Source organism: Canis lupus, chromosome 6 (genome assembly GCF_011100685.1).
Source record: "Canis lupus familiaris isolate Mischka breed German Shepherd chromosome 6, alternate assembly UU_Cfam_GSD_1.0, whole genome shotgun sequence".
NCBI lineage: Eukaryota > Metazoa > Chordata > Mammalia > Carnivora > Canidae > Canis > Canis lupus.
In genome coordinates this window covers 55,254,556-55,268,208 of record NC_049227.1, presented here as the reverse complement: position 1 = coordinate 55,268,208, position 13,653 = coordinate 55,254,556, and the positions used below count along the sequence as shown (strand labels likewise).

Below are 13,653 nucleotides of genomic sequence, written 5' to 3'. Positions count from 1 at the left end.
CTCTGCACTACAGTATATTTACTGTTTTTAACATCTCATTATTTAAACTGTGACTTAAAAAAATAAACTGTGACTTAAATGATGAGTCATTTTTGTCAACTTTTAAATGTGCTTGAAGTTTATAAGTATGTCTAGCTTCTTGGTAATTTATAAGGCAAAACAGAAGAGGTTAACAACAGCCAACAAAAAGGAGTGGCTATAGACTTAAAGTGAATGAATATAATATGGGGTTTTTGAAAAACACTTCAAAATATGTACAAACTTTTATGTCATTTGAGTTGTCTCTGTGTAAGGAGCAGTAGTATATTAATGTCTTGTTTTAGTTCTAGAAGCTTGAGTTTTATATCAGAAAATTATAGGCTCATTCATTTATTTCAACATATGGATATTGAATAGAATTAGACAATAGTACGAGCATGAAGGACCTTTTGTTTTATAGGTTTAGGTATATAGGAACCAGAAAAGCTGGTATTAGATTTGGGGTTACATCTCTGGTCCTTTTATTCAGTGTCTTTACACTACATTAAGAAGTTACTAAGTTACTAATGGTTAATTATCACAGTAGAACTACCTTAGTTGGTGGAAAATGATACATGTTTTTCCCACTTGATGGTCAGTAGACATTGGTTATGGTCTCTCTATTTTAAGTTTTGTGAGAATAAGAACTGTTGCCTTTATGTATTTGTTGTTTGTTGTTTATATACTGTTATAGTACATTAAATGTGATGGGAATGCTGCATGTTGACCATTATATGTTAAATGTTGAACGACATTTTATATTTATCATGTTTTATTAGCTACCAGTCTACACAATCTTCTTTTTAATTTTTTACCTTCTAATATTTACAGCCATTTTTAGACATAGTTTTGTATATCTTCAAGTTAACAAGTGCAATAGGAGCTCAGGTAAGTTTAATCTTTTAATCTGTTTATCTATCTATCTATCTATCTATCTATCTTTTAAATTGCTATAGTACTGTGTTGTAAATAGCCAGATTGTTTGTAGGAATTTTTATGTATCTCATGTACCTAATAAAGTCTAGTTATAAAATAATACTGTACTAGAGACTTGAAAAGTGCTCTAATTTGGTGTTTGAATTTTCCTTAAGGTAGATACTTGGAAAATTTGTGGCATTAATAACCAGAAGTGCTTAAACCTTAACATTCATGTTCTTACTGTTGTAAAGTAATGTCTAAAAAGAGATTTGGAGGCAGCCATTTTAATATAAATGTTAAAATATCAGAAATACCTTTAGAGTGGCTATACTGGTTTATAACATAATATGTAAGTTTATAATAATATAAATGGTTGACTATCTCATGAGCCTTATTATCCTGTCACTCTAATATTTGTGTTGGTAAGAATGACGTTTAAACTTTCTCTGAGTGTCCTTATTGAAGTATAACTTTAGTCATGTAATATGTGCTGTTACTGTTACATACTTATTACATGACCATGTGATAGTGTGACTATTCTGTGTGTATATATATATGTACATGCATATGCATACACATCTTGTAGTTGATTAATACATAATTTATACAGTGGTTTTTGCCACTTTCCAGAACACCGGGGAGAGTAGTTTTTTATCTGAATTTTCTCATCTATCCTCCTAAACTTTTGCAACCCTGTGATACAGGTTTAATTATTCTTCTGGCTTGTTTTTACTATAAGCAAGTGAGGGGCAGCCCTGGTGACTCAGTGGTTTAGCACCGCTTTAGGCCCAGGGTGGGATCCTGGAGACCCAGGATCCAGTCCCACGTTGGGCCCCCTGCATGGAGCCTGCTTCTCCCTCTGCCTGTGTCTCTGCCTCTCTTTCTCTGTCTATGTCTCTCATGAATGAATAAATTAAAAAAAAAAAAATCTTTACTATAAGCAAGTGAATAGGCCTAATCCCTCCTGTCTCTGTGCTGCAGTATTTTTATGGTACTTACTACATTTTTATAATACCTAAATACCTCTCCATGTATTCCTGTTATCTGATTCTGCATTTCTCAAAGGTAGAAACTGTTTTAGTTCTCTCCTTTGCCCACTCTTGCATTGATTGTTGAATGCATCAGATCAATCATATTTAATTAAAAAATATTGAATACAAATTATAGTCCACATTTATTGTACTAGGTAGTGGGGATAAAAAAAAATAAGACACAGTTCCAGCTGAAAAAGGTTTATAATCGAGTGAAGGAATAGGTATTCAGGCAGTTATTATGCAGAGTGATAAGTACAGTAGTAACAGAAGTTATAATATTTTGTGTCTGAAGAACTGGAGGTGATATTTGAGCTGCTCTGAGGAGGATGAGTTATCTGTTAGATATGTCGAGCTTTCAGAGCACTTCATTGAATGGCACGTTCAGGAAATAGTTTTAGTATGACAGATCCTAGGATATAGAAGGAGTGAGGGAAGTGCTTGTGATAAGCTCAGAGAGGTAAACTTAAAAGTTTCTCGCTTCGGTTAGTTAATGATGAAGTTACTCACCAAGTTAGAAGTTATGGCAGCTGCAAACAAAATGTAAGAAGGGAAAAGCAGGTAGAGCTTATCTGGGGGACTTTAGATTGAGGCCCTACAGAATAGTGAGGTGAAGGTATATGGTATTTACTTGGAAATGCTACCTTAGATTCTTAAGAGTGATGGGGGTAGAGATAAAAATTTGGGAGAAAAGATTTAAGGATGAAACCTCAGGGGGGAAAAAAAAAGAAACCTCAGGGAATATTAACATTCCAACAGAAGGAAAAAAAAAAAAAAAGAGAGAGAGAGATCTGAGAGTTTTTGTGGAATCTTAAGGGAATATCAGGAAGCGTTCCATCAAGAGTTTTAGATGCCATAGGAAGAATGAGGACTACAATGAGGAGTTTTTAGGTAGGCAATTTCAGGAAAGCTGGGGATGAGCTACCGTGTTGAAGAAGGAACAGAATAGGTGAGTAGTTAAAAACATGAAGGCCCAGTGTGTATTTTCTCAAAAAAGAAATAAGGGGGAAAAAGTAGCCAAAAGAGCAATTTCTCTCAAAGTCACTGGAGCTGATGATAGAAATTATGCATGTTGCATCCAGTGAATTTATTATGATATCCTTGAACTTCGTATATTCTCTTCCAAAAATAATAGGGCCCAACAAGTATGATGGCCTACTTGATTGTTTCTGGGCTATTCCTAACTCGACTTAGAAGACCCATTGGTAAGATGACAATAACTGAGCAAAAGTATGAAGGAGAGTATAGATTTGTTAATTCCCGGCTCATCACAAACAGGTAAGGAGAAATGTATTAAATTTAGGTGTACTAAAAATTTGTTTTTTATGGATATTGTTGTCATATAACTTAACTCCACAAAGTCTGGTAGGCACTCTTACAAATTTGTATTTGTGTGTGTGTCTGTATTTACCTCTTTTGAATAACACATTATGAAGAATACCAGTTTTATAGATTAGTAATCCTCAGCATTTCTCTCTCATTTTCAACTGTGTAGTATCCCTGGTTCACCTCTTCATATCTTTTATTGACTAATTTTCTGTTGATTTCACTTTAAACACACTCAAAGTTCAATTCAAATTCAAATTTACTTACAGGGAACCCTGAGTGGCTCAACAGTTGAGCGTCTGCCCTCCCCTCAGGGTGTGATCTGGTCTCCCTTTGGGCTCACTGCATGGAGCCTGCTTCTCCCTCGGCCTATGTCTCTGCCTCTCTCTCTCTGTGTCTCTCATGAATAAATACATAAAATCTTTTTTAAAAAATTTACTTATAATACTTCTTCAAATGAAAACCTGTCTCAATTTATCCACAAACACTTTTATTTTGAGACTATATATGGAATACTAATTCAGTAATTCAGTCTCCCTAAATGTATCTCTACCTATTTTCCAGGCATTTTCCAAAATAGGAAGAAAAAGTATTAGGCTTTGGAGCCAGCCTGACTAGTTTCAGAATATGCCTCCTCCACTTATCAATTATATATAATATGACCTTGGCAAGTTAGTTATAGCTTCACTTATCTTGTTTATAATGGAGAGTATAGTACTATCTTGAGGATTAAATATGAGATAATATACAAAGCTTCCAGCAAAGGTTTTGATATGTAATAGGTACTCAGTAAATTTTCTCATGTGTTGCTCTATAAACCTTAAGTCATTTTAAGGGTCCTAATCTTTATTTAGTATGTAAAGCATTTACAAAATTACTCAGATTACTCTTTTAACGGTTCCTTCTTCCTTTATTTCCTTGTATTGCTAAAATGGTACCAATTTTAAACAGAGTGTTGTGCTGTAGGTATGTGGAAGAATAGACGGTTGGTTGTGCAGAGAGATGATTTGCCAAGTGAATCAAAGATGGTATCAGCTAGAATGCGTTCTTTTGTGAGAAACAGAAAACCCTGACTCAGGTAGCTATAACAATAAGCACATTTAGTACTTGACATAAGAACTCTTAGATAGCCCCATTCCAGGCACAACAGGATCAGGGCTCTGGCTCTTTGATGTTCTCCTGGCTCAGCCGTCTTTTGTATGTTGCCCCTTCCTCAACCTAATTTTTCTTGTGATCACAAGATAGCAAAAGCAGTTCCAGATCTCATTAGTCCTCCCCTGTAACAAATGCTGAAATAAAAACAGGCCATTTCTTTAGGGGCAGGAACCAAATGGAACTCATTCCTTATAGATAAGGTTCCATTCCTAAACCATTTGGGTGCATAGGAAAGTATAGATGGATAACTAAGGAAATTGGAGCTCTCTTACTTAGGAAGAAAGTTGTGGTAGATAGGCAGCCATAGTGTTCTGGGATGTTTTTACCCTTTAAGATCGTATGGAGCTAAATGAGTCAGAAGTAGAATGCTCACCTCCTCTTCCTCCATAGGAAGATACTCATATGTGCAGAGGAGGTAGGAGGACAAGAGAAAAGTAATTATAGGTATGGAATTGTTGCTTAAATTGGGATTCTGATACCCTGGGGCTCTATATTATCCTGCCAAGGAAATAGTGAAACACAAGTCAAACATGATTCATCTTTATACAAAGTTAATTTTGTGGGACACCTGGGTGGTTTAGCGCCTGCCTTCTGCCCAGGGCGTGATCCTGGAGCCCTGGGATTGAGTCCCACATCGGGCTCCCTCCATGGGGCCTGCTTCTCTCTCTGTGTCTCTGCCTCTCTCTGTGTGTGTCATCAATAGATAAAATCTAAAAAAAAAAAGTTAATTTTGCTTGAAGGGGTTGTGGCAAGAGCTACCTTTTTTTTTTATAATGGAAAAAAATGCAGGTACATTTTGGATTAGACTGTAAAATTCACATATTTTTTTAAAATTCACATATGCAGGTACATTTTGGATTAGACTATAAAATTCACATAATGGAAAAAAATGCAGGTACATTTTGGATTAGACTATAAAATTCACATATTTAAAAGAGACTTTAAAGAAGTATTAGGTGTTTATCGAAGGCTTTTTAAACTATACCCCCTAGATTCCTATGTAAATCTTTACTTTGCTGTAAGAATTATTTTTCTAGGAATGTTTACATCATACTGAATAGGGAGTGGAAAGACTAGACTTTAGAGTCAGATATGAGTTACAGTCTCAGCTGCCTAACTTGCTAGCTGTATGACTTTGACAGACTTTTCTTAACTACACTGAACCTTTCTTCATCTGTACGAATGCCCTTTTTCTTCTAGTCAGGATTCTTGTGGTCCTTATGGGGCCATTCAGGCCAGCTCAAGAAAAGGGAAGTTGTTGTGAGGGTATGGTGGATTCCCGGCATAATAACGACTGTGCAGCCAGGGCTCCTAGGAAGCCGGCATTGTGAGGTTGTTCGGACTTGGTTTGCTTTTTAGTCTTTCAAAAGCTGTATGTCATGGCATCACTCTGTAGCTTCTCTTAGCTATTGTTTTCTCCTCTCCCTCCTGTAGGATCTGTACTCCATTTGTCGTCTATAATGGCTATCCCAGCCCTGCCTTCCTATATGTCATAGCAACTTCCTTCTTATTTCTTATTAAAGAAATTAAATTAATTAAATTTCTGAGAACTAGCCCAGCACATCTTTTCCAACCAGGCTACGTAACTTGTATATGCAGCATATGGCTGCTGTTCGGTCTGTGATCCAGTTAGGTGTGTATTCCTTTGCTCTCTAATCAGCTGAGCTAGGAGCAGGGTCTCAAGTACAGACAGGACTGTGGCCAGACATACCCATTAAGCTTATAGTCTTAAGTGTCGATTTAAATAAAATATTCCGTCATCAAATACTTTTCAGGCATTGGTAATATTAAAATTAATTACTAAATTATTTTCTTTAATAGTGAAGAAATTGCCTTTTACAATGGGAATAAGAGAGAAAAGCAGACAATCCACTCAGTCTTCCGAAAACTGGTAAGATAATATGCTTCAGGCTCATGAAGTTATAGAAAGATTTTTTTTTTGCTTATGTTGATCTGTATCTATATATACCTATATAGGTATATATCTTAAATCTTTAAGATACTTATTTTTAAATAACTATGAAGTATTTTTATACTGTATTTTCATAAAAAATAAAAGAATAAAAATTATCATATCAGTATATAAAGTTTCCCAGCTACAAAAATAGATTGATTTGTTAAAGCAATTGTCAGTGTAGTTTTAGAGGTTGCTTAGTAGTTTTATTTAGTGATGTTTTGTTTTGTAGCATTTTGTTTTTGTTTCTGTAGCATTCTTGAAGATACTATGGTAATTATTATTTAGAATAGGGGCCAGCAAATTATTTCTATAAAAGACAAGATTATACATATATAGTTTAGGCGTTTCAGACGTTATGGTCTGTATTGACATTCAAAAGTAGTCATATACTCTACGTAAAGAACTTGTATATTGTATATTTTAAGAACTATACATAAATCAGTTTTTATTTTCTTGCGATTTGGAAAATTTGAATTCAAGTAATTGGAAAATTTGAATTCAAGTAATTTCATTACTTCATTCCAAAGATATTGAGTGCCATCTAGATGCCTGAGCTTATTCCAGGTTCTAGTAATAATAATAGTGGACATAACCTATGAAAATCCTTCCTCTAAAGAGCTTACATTGTAGTGGAAGTTTGTGAAACTAAAAATACATTTGAGGTGATTTAAAAAGGTTAGAGAAATTGTCATTTAAAATTATTTCAGGGGTGCCTGGGTGGTTCGGTTGGGTGAGTGTCTAACTCTTGGTTTTGGCTCAGGTCATGATCTCATAGGTTTTGGGATTGAGCAGCACATTGGGACTCTGTGCTCAAGAGGGAGTCTGCTTGGAAGAGTCTCTCTCTGTCTCTTCCTCTCCCTTTCTAGAATAGATAAACCTTTAAAAAAGTAAATTCTTTTAGAAATTGGATTTTTGTCTTACTTATATTTGACATGACTGAACTCTGATAGTGCTCACTGATAAAATGCACTTAAGGTAATTTTTCCAGAGAACTGCGGTTGATCAGCTCACTCTTTATATGGCTTGCTTATTCTTTTCCTTTAGATTTTAGCCCAAAAGTTAACTTACTGTGGCCTTGCTTTCTCTGGTTAGTCTGTCTGAAATGGCTTCCACCAGTTACTTCCCAATTTAATGCAATTTATAATTATCTTATGTACAAACATTTGTCTCACTTGTTTACACTTGTCTCCAAGTGTAAACTCCATGAGTTCAGGGACTTTGTCTATTTTATTCATTATTGTACCTTCAGCATTGAGCACAGCATGTAATATGTTGCATTCATTGAATAAATGTTTCAGTCATTGTCCTTTTGCAAAAGATAGAGGATGCCACCCTCTACTCAGAAAACTCATATTTTAGTAGAGGAGAGACGATAAATAACAATATTTTATATGGTTCTGGATAGTAGTGAATTCTGTGACCAAGAATAAAATGGGATGAAATGGTACAATGTGGTGGCGGTGGTTGCCTAGATACTTTAGGTAGGATGGCAAGAAGGTTGGTCCTGAAGTGACATTTTATCAGAAACCCGCATGGAATGAGGAAATTAGTCACAAAATAGAAATATCTAGGACAACAATATTCCTGGCAGAGGGCAAAACAAGAGGAAAGCCTTAAGACAGGACCATGTTTGAGGAGCCAGTATTTCTGGAGCTCAGTGAAAAGGAACAACATAGAAGCAGATGAAGTTTAAGATAGAGTCCAGTGCCAGATCATGCAGAGCTTTGAATAATCTGATAGATGGAAAATTTGAGAACATTTTTAGACTTACAATTTTGAGGTAGTGTGTGATTGATTAAAGCTACAGACCAGGGCTGTATAGCATGGATGACATTGGCACTTGGTTCAGATCGAGTGTAATATGATTCTTAGAGAAAGCATAGACCAGATGTTTCCAGCTAAACCAAAACACTAAGTGCCAATCTAGACAGCTAGTATTTTACCTAAATTAGCTTATCCTTCTGTTTTATTGTTTTGATTATTGATCAATTTTAACACGTATATATCTGACAATATTGGGAATACAATATTATATGTGGATAATACCAAATTAACATTTATATGTAATTTCAATTCATTTGCATAAAAATGGTTTCATAAAGTATTTGGCATCTGCTCTGTGATAGTATTGTGCATGAAATGTGACATACATATAATCAGAAATCATAGGTGATATTTATGGAATAAATTATATAATTTTTAAATTTTCGGTAAATATTTATGGAATAAATCATGCAGTTTTTTTCAGGGTAGATTCATATTTTTATGTGCATACATAATATATGTTATTTTGTATTTTCTTTCTACCAGGTGGAGCATCTCCATAATTTCATTTTGTTTCGGTTTTCTATGGGCTTCATTGATAGCATAGTTGCCAAATGTAAGTATGCTTTAAAAAAGGTAGTGGAATGAAATTTGTGGAGAAAGTGAAGTGTTGTTAATGATTAAATGTTAACTGTTTTGTTTCAGATCTTGCCACTGTTGTTGGTTACCTAGTTGTAAGTCGTCCTTTTCTAGATTTGTCTCATCCTCGACACCTCAAGAGTACACATTCAGAACTTCTAGAGGTAAAGTATTGTAATCATAGCCATAATAAATTGAAATTGAAATTTAAAAACAAATAAAAGCTAATTTTTAATCTTAGAAATATAAGTGAAAACGAGTATTTATTTCTATTTAAGGATTACTACCAAAGTGGAAGAATGCTTTTGCGAATGTCTCAAGCTCTGGGTCGGATAGTTTTGGCTGGCCGTGAAATGACTAGATTGGCTGGGTAAGTAAGATTAGTAATACTGAGTAATTGCAGAAAATAAGTTTTAAAAATATGTCATACTTAATGATTGTGCCCAGTTGAGGTTAAAATAAGGGGCAACTGAAGCCCCATTTCCTGCTCCTCAAGCACATTTTGATAGGAAAATTAAGGAACATTTTTCTCTGAGAGTGAACTTTTCATGTTTCCTTAAGACAGCTCAGCTGTTTGGAGCCTCCACCAAGCTGTCTTGCTTAGTATATAGTTAGTTATACGGAGTATATACTTAGTATATAGTTATACTAAATTATAATTTTAGAAATTTCAGTTAAGTTTGAATGAAAGTTTTGAACTTGTACAATGTTACATGTCAGTTACTTTTCAAATAAATATTAAAAATAGTAATGAAAGATGGCCTTTGGAATTTTCATTATGACTTTTTTTTTAATTGCAGTTTTACTGCTCGGATTACAGAATTAATGCAAGTACTAAAGGATTTAAATCAAGGCAAATATGAACGCACAATGGTCTCGCAACAGGAAAGGGGTAAATATGAATGCACTAGGTCACATAGTTTAAGTTTTGACTGACATAATGTGATGCTTTAATACTTGTTTTCCACTTAAGGTATTGAAGAAGGAGCACACTTCATTCCCTTGATACCTGGTGCTGGAGAAATCATCAATGCTGATAACATTATAAAGTATGTATAGGAAAAGTTCTTTAGCATCATAAACATTTCTTAAATCGCATAATAGCCATTCTCTTTCAGCTACATTTGCTTAGTGTTTAATATAAAATTGTAATTTTTTTAATCAATTTCCTCTGTAGATTTGATCATGTTCCATTAGCAACGCCAAATGGAGATATCTTGATCCGTGACCTAAATTTTGAAGTAAGTTTTTAAATGATCTTATAAAAGCTTAGATCAGATTCAGAATATGAAATGAAAATTTTGTCTGAATATGTAAAATAACTATAAGGCTTGACTTAGTCTCTAAATCCACAAAATTGTTTTAAAAAGTAAGTCTTTGAAACACTTAGAAATCAATTTTTCTTAACTGTTAGGACTTTAAAGTTTCAGATACTACTGTCAAACATTTAAAAAAAAATACAGTCTGTCTCAAGAAAGCCACAGAAAATATAGTTGATTGTAATCCCCAGTGAGAAATGAATATTTAAACATGCAATGTAATTTTAGTCTCTAAGTTGAAAAAAATTATGGTTAGGCATTGTTTTGACTGTGCAGGAGGATCTGTACCTACACGAACCAAATATAGACTCTATTATTACTGGAAACTGTGGAAGAGCAGCATAGTAGCGCTGCAGTAACATGCCAAGTGAAGAGTGGCGCTGATTCAGTAGAGTTAGTTAATCAAATGGGAACATGGCAGACTCAATTAAAAAGAAAAAGCAAAAGAAGAGTATTTTTGTGTGATTTATAAGACACTCCCAGGCCTAAGGGTTACTATTAGAATATATGTCTATTATGACTTTATGAATAGTTCAGAAAATCTGGTTGCTTAGTAACAGATTCCTACCATGTAGGCTGTCTCCCCAAGGCTAGCTACCACTTCTTTAGAACAGCACTGTTCAGTAGAATTGTCTGCAGTGCTTTTGTTCATTATAGTAGTCACACTTGAAATTTAATTTTAATTAGATTGTAAATAGCTACATGTGACTGACTAGTGGTTACCAAATGGCACAGCACAGCTCTAGAATTCCTCTTTCCATGCCTCTGTGGCCTTCTATAATTTGTGTTGTATGTAAAGATTCTTTTCAACTGCTTTAACTTTAGCAATGTTGTCTGATAGTTTAAAAATAAGTATAATTATTGGATTTGTTTCTAAATTGTTATAATCTTAGGCAAGTCTTCAATTTTGTTATTCTTAGTAATTAAATTTTTAAGGACATCTCCACTTTTCTTTTTAAGAAACTCTAAAAATGAAAAATGTTAGTTATGCAGAGTACTTTGAACTTAATTTGACAATGTGTATTATATATTACCATATTTATCTTCAAGCTAGGAAACAAGACTATGTAGAGGAAATGTAAATATAGTTGATAAATATTGAATGACTCCAGGTATTGCAGAAGTGTTGTCTCATTTAACCCTAGGTGCTCTACTCATTTTGGTGTGGTCCCTTGGCACAGTAGGTGGCCACCCACCAGGCTTGATTTCAGGGAATAAAGCAGAGCTCAGAGCCCCATCTTTGTTAGATTTTCAGTAGCTCCTTTATTGCCATTAATTACCCCAGGAGGAAAGGGGCCATGGGATTTCTTCAGTGAACAATCCTCTCGGCCCTTCCCACACTTTCCCTCATTCAGTCTATATGAAGAAATAGATTGCACTAACTGTGCAGATGTATACATGGCTTAAGCATTGTGATAAGAGGTTCTTTGGGATCTGTATGCACAGTTGCATAGAACAGATAAGATAATTATAGGCTGTGATATTACTTTGTCACCTGTCACTGAAGTCACTTTCCTTTTTTTTTTTTTAAAAAAAGATTTTTATTTATTCATGAAAGAGAGCGAGAGAGAGAAAGAGGCTGAGATACAGGCAGAGGGAGAAGCAGGCTCCATGCAGGGAGCCTGACGTGGGACTCGATCCCAGGTCTCCAGGATCAGGCCCTGGGCTGAAGACAGCACTAAACCGCTGGGCCACCAGGGCTGCCCAAGTTGTCACTTTCCTATCCAGAAGCTCTTTCTTTTAAAGCCCTTATGTTTGGATTTCATATACTTTTACCATCAGTCCCTCTAACTGCACTCTCTTAGTCTCAGACACTTCATTTTCTTGCTCTTACTTTGGTTTCAGTTGGAAAGTCCTATTTTTGAGTCCCTAGTTAGGCCCCTACTTGTTCAAGTTTTTTACTTGGTGACCATATTCTGTACCACCTGTTGTCTATCCTGTTGATTCTTATTTTGTCTTCTCTTCCAATGGAAGCTGTTTCTTTGACTTTTGTTCTTTGGGTCTTCTGTAATGAATTCCTCTTTTGTCTCTTTCTGACTCAAGGTATTTTAAGTTACACTTGGCCTTTTCCCATTTATTCTGTCTTTCTGTCATTTTTCATAGCATAGCCTTCCTTTATACACATCCTTCAGTTCTGTGTAACCTTCAATTATTTTCTACCCATTTGTCTTATTTGAAAATAAGAATTTTTCACCTGAAAGGGGCATAACAAAACAGACGTGGCCACCAGAAAATAAATATTTAATGCTTTTATGATCATTTTGTCTTTTGTTTTTACATAGTAACAATATAAACTTCTTTGAGATTGGACATTTTATACCTCATTTCTTTATGAACTCCCCCAGCACAGACATATCTATCTATCTAGATGTAGAACTGAGGAAATCCTAAGAGATTAATGACTTGTGGGTTATAATGTGGGTGTTAAAATAGTACTTTGTAAGTTACTCAAATTTTTATGTTTAAAGTAAGGCACATTTATAATATTTGAAGAAGCCTGTGAATCTTCATAAGCAGCATATTTTTGTATAATCTCTTAAATCATGTTATGTATAGAGCTATTTTTGATGACTTCTTGAGGTAAATTCATAAGTTGAATTTATCAAAAAGTCTTTTATCTGGGGAATATTTTAATTTGTAAATATAATGTGGTACGTCATATGTGGAATGTAAGAAACAAAACAGATGACCTAGGGGAAAGGGGAAAAAAAGAGTGAGGCAAACCATAAAAAAAAAACAAAACCTCTTAACTATAGAGAACAAACTGAGGGTTGCTGGAGGGGAGGTGGGTAGGGGAATGGACCAAATGGGTGAGGGTATTAATGAGGGCACTTGTGATAAATACTGGGTGCCATATGTAAGTGATGAATCACTGGATTCTACTCCTGAAACTAATATTATACTATGTTAATTAACATTTAAATAAAACTTGAAACATTGAAAGAAAAAGTAATGGTACAATGCATCTGTTGCCCCATTAAACCAGTCCAGGAACCTCAATGATACAGTGTTATTAAGAACTTAATTTTCGGGGCACTAGGGTGTAAGTTGTTGAGCACATCTGCCTTTGGCTCAGGTCATGATCCTGAGGTCCTGGGATCAAGTCCCCATCGGACTCCTTGCAGGAAGCCTGCTTCTCCCTCTGCCTATGTCTCTGCCTCTCTGTCGCTCATGAATAAATAAATCTTAATGGTTTAAAGGAGTAAAGTCCATGTTATAAATGGGTTATTTTTATGTTATGTTATATATAATATCACAATAAAAAAAAAAAAAAAGAATGAGCTACTGGGCACTTAGGTGGATCAGTTGGTTGGGCGGCCAAAGGTGGAAGTGACAGAAGAGAATGGAAGGATAAACAAAATGTGGTCTATACATACAATGGAAGAGTATTCAGCCTTGAAAATGAATGAAATTCTGACACATGCCACAGCATGGATGAACCTTGAAGACATTATCAAGCTAAGTGAAATAAGCTAGACACAAAAGGGCAACTATTGTATGACTCCACTTGTATGAAGTCCCCAGA

General features: G+C 34.9%; 1 protein-coding gene across 6 annotated transcripts in view; it reads left to right on the top strand.

Annotated features, from left to right (window-relative positions):
• The window catches only part of ABCD3 (ATP binding cassette subfamily D member 3), a 76,645-nt gene that overhangs the window by 42,771 nt on the left and 20,221 nt on the right, over positions 1–13,653 (top strand). For all 6 annotated transcript variants that reach the window (XR_005361199.1, XM_038541293.1, XM_038541291.1 and 3 more), the window contains 9 exons: positions 850–906; positions 3,103–3,245; positions 6,270–6,339; positions 8,716–8,785; positions 8,875–8,972; positions 9,087–9,178; positions 9,609–9,700; positions 9,782–9,857; positions 9,986–10,049. Coding sequence is in view for 5 of the 6 variants with exons in the window: in XM_038541293.1 (XP_038397221.1) it covers positions 850–906; positions 3,103–3,245; positions 6,270–6,339; positions 8,716–8,785; positions 8,875–8,972; positions 9,087–9,178; positions 9,609–9,700; positions 9,782–9,857; positions 9,986–10,049 (762 nt within the window). In the remaining variant the exon portion in view is untranslated. The remainder of the gene's footprint in view (positions 1–849; positions 907–3,102; positions 3,246–6,269; positions 6,340–8,715; positions 8,786–8,874; positions 8,973–9,086; positions 9,179–9,608; positions 9,701–9,781; positions 9,858–9,985; positions 10,050–13,653) is intronic.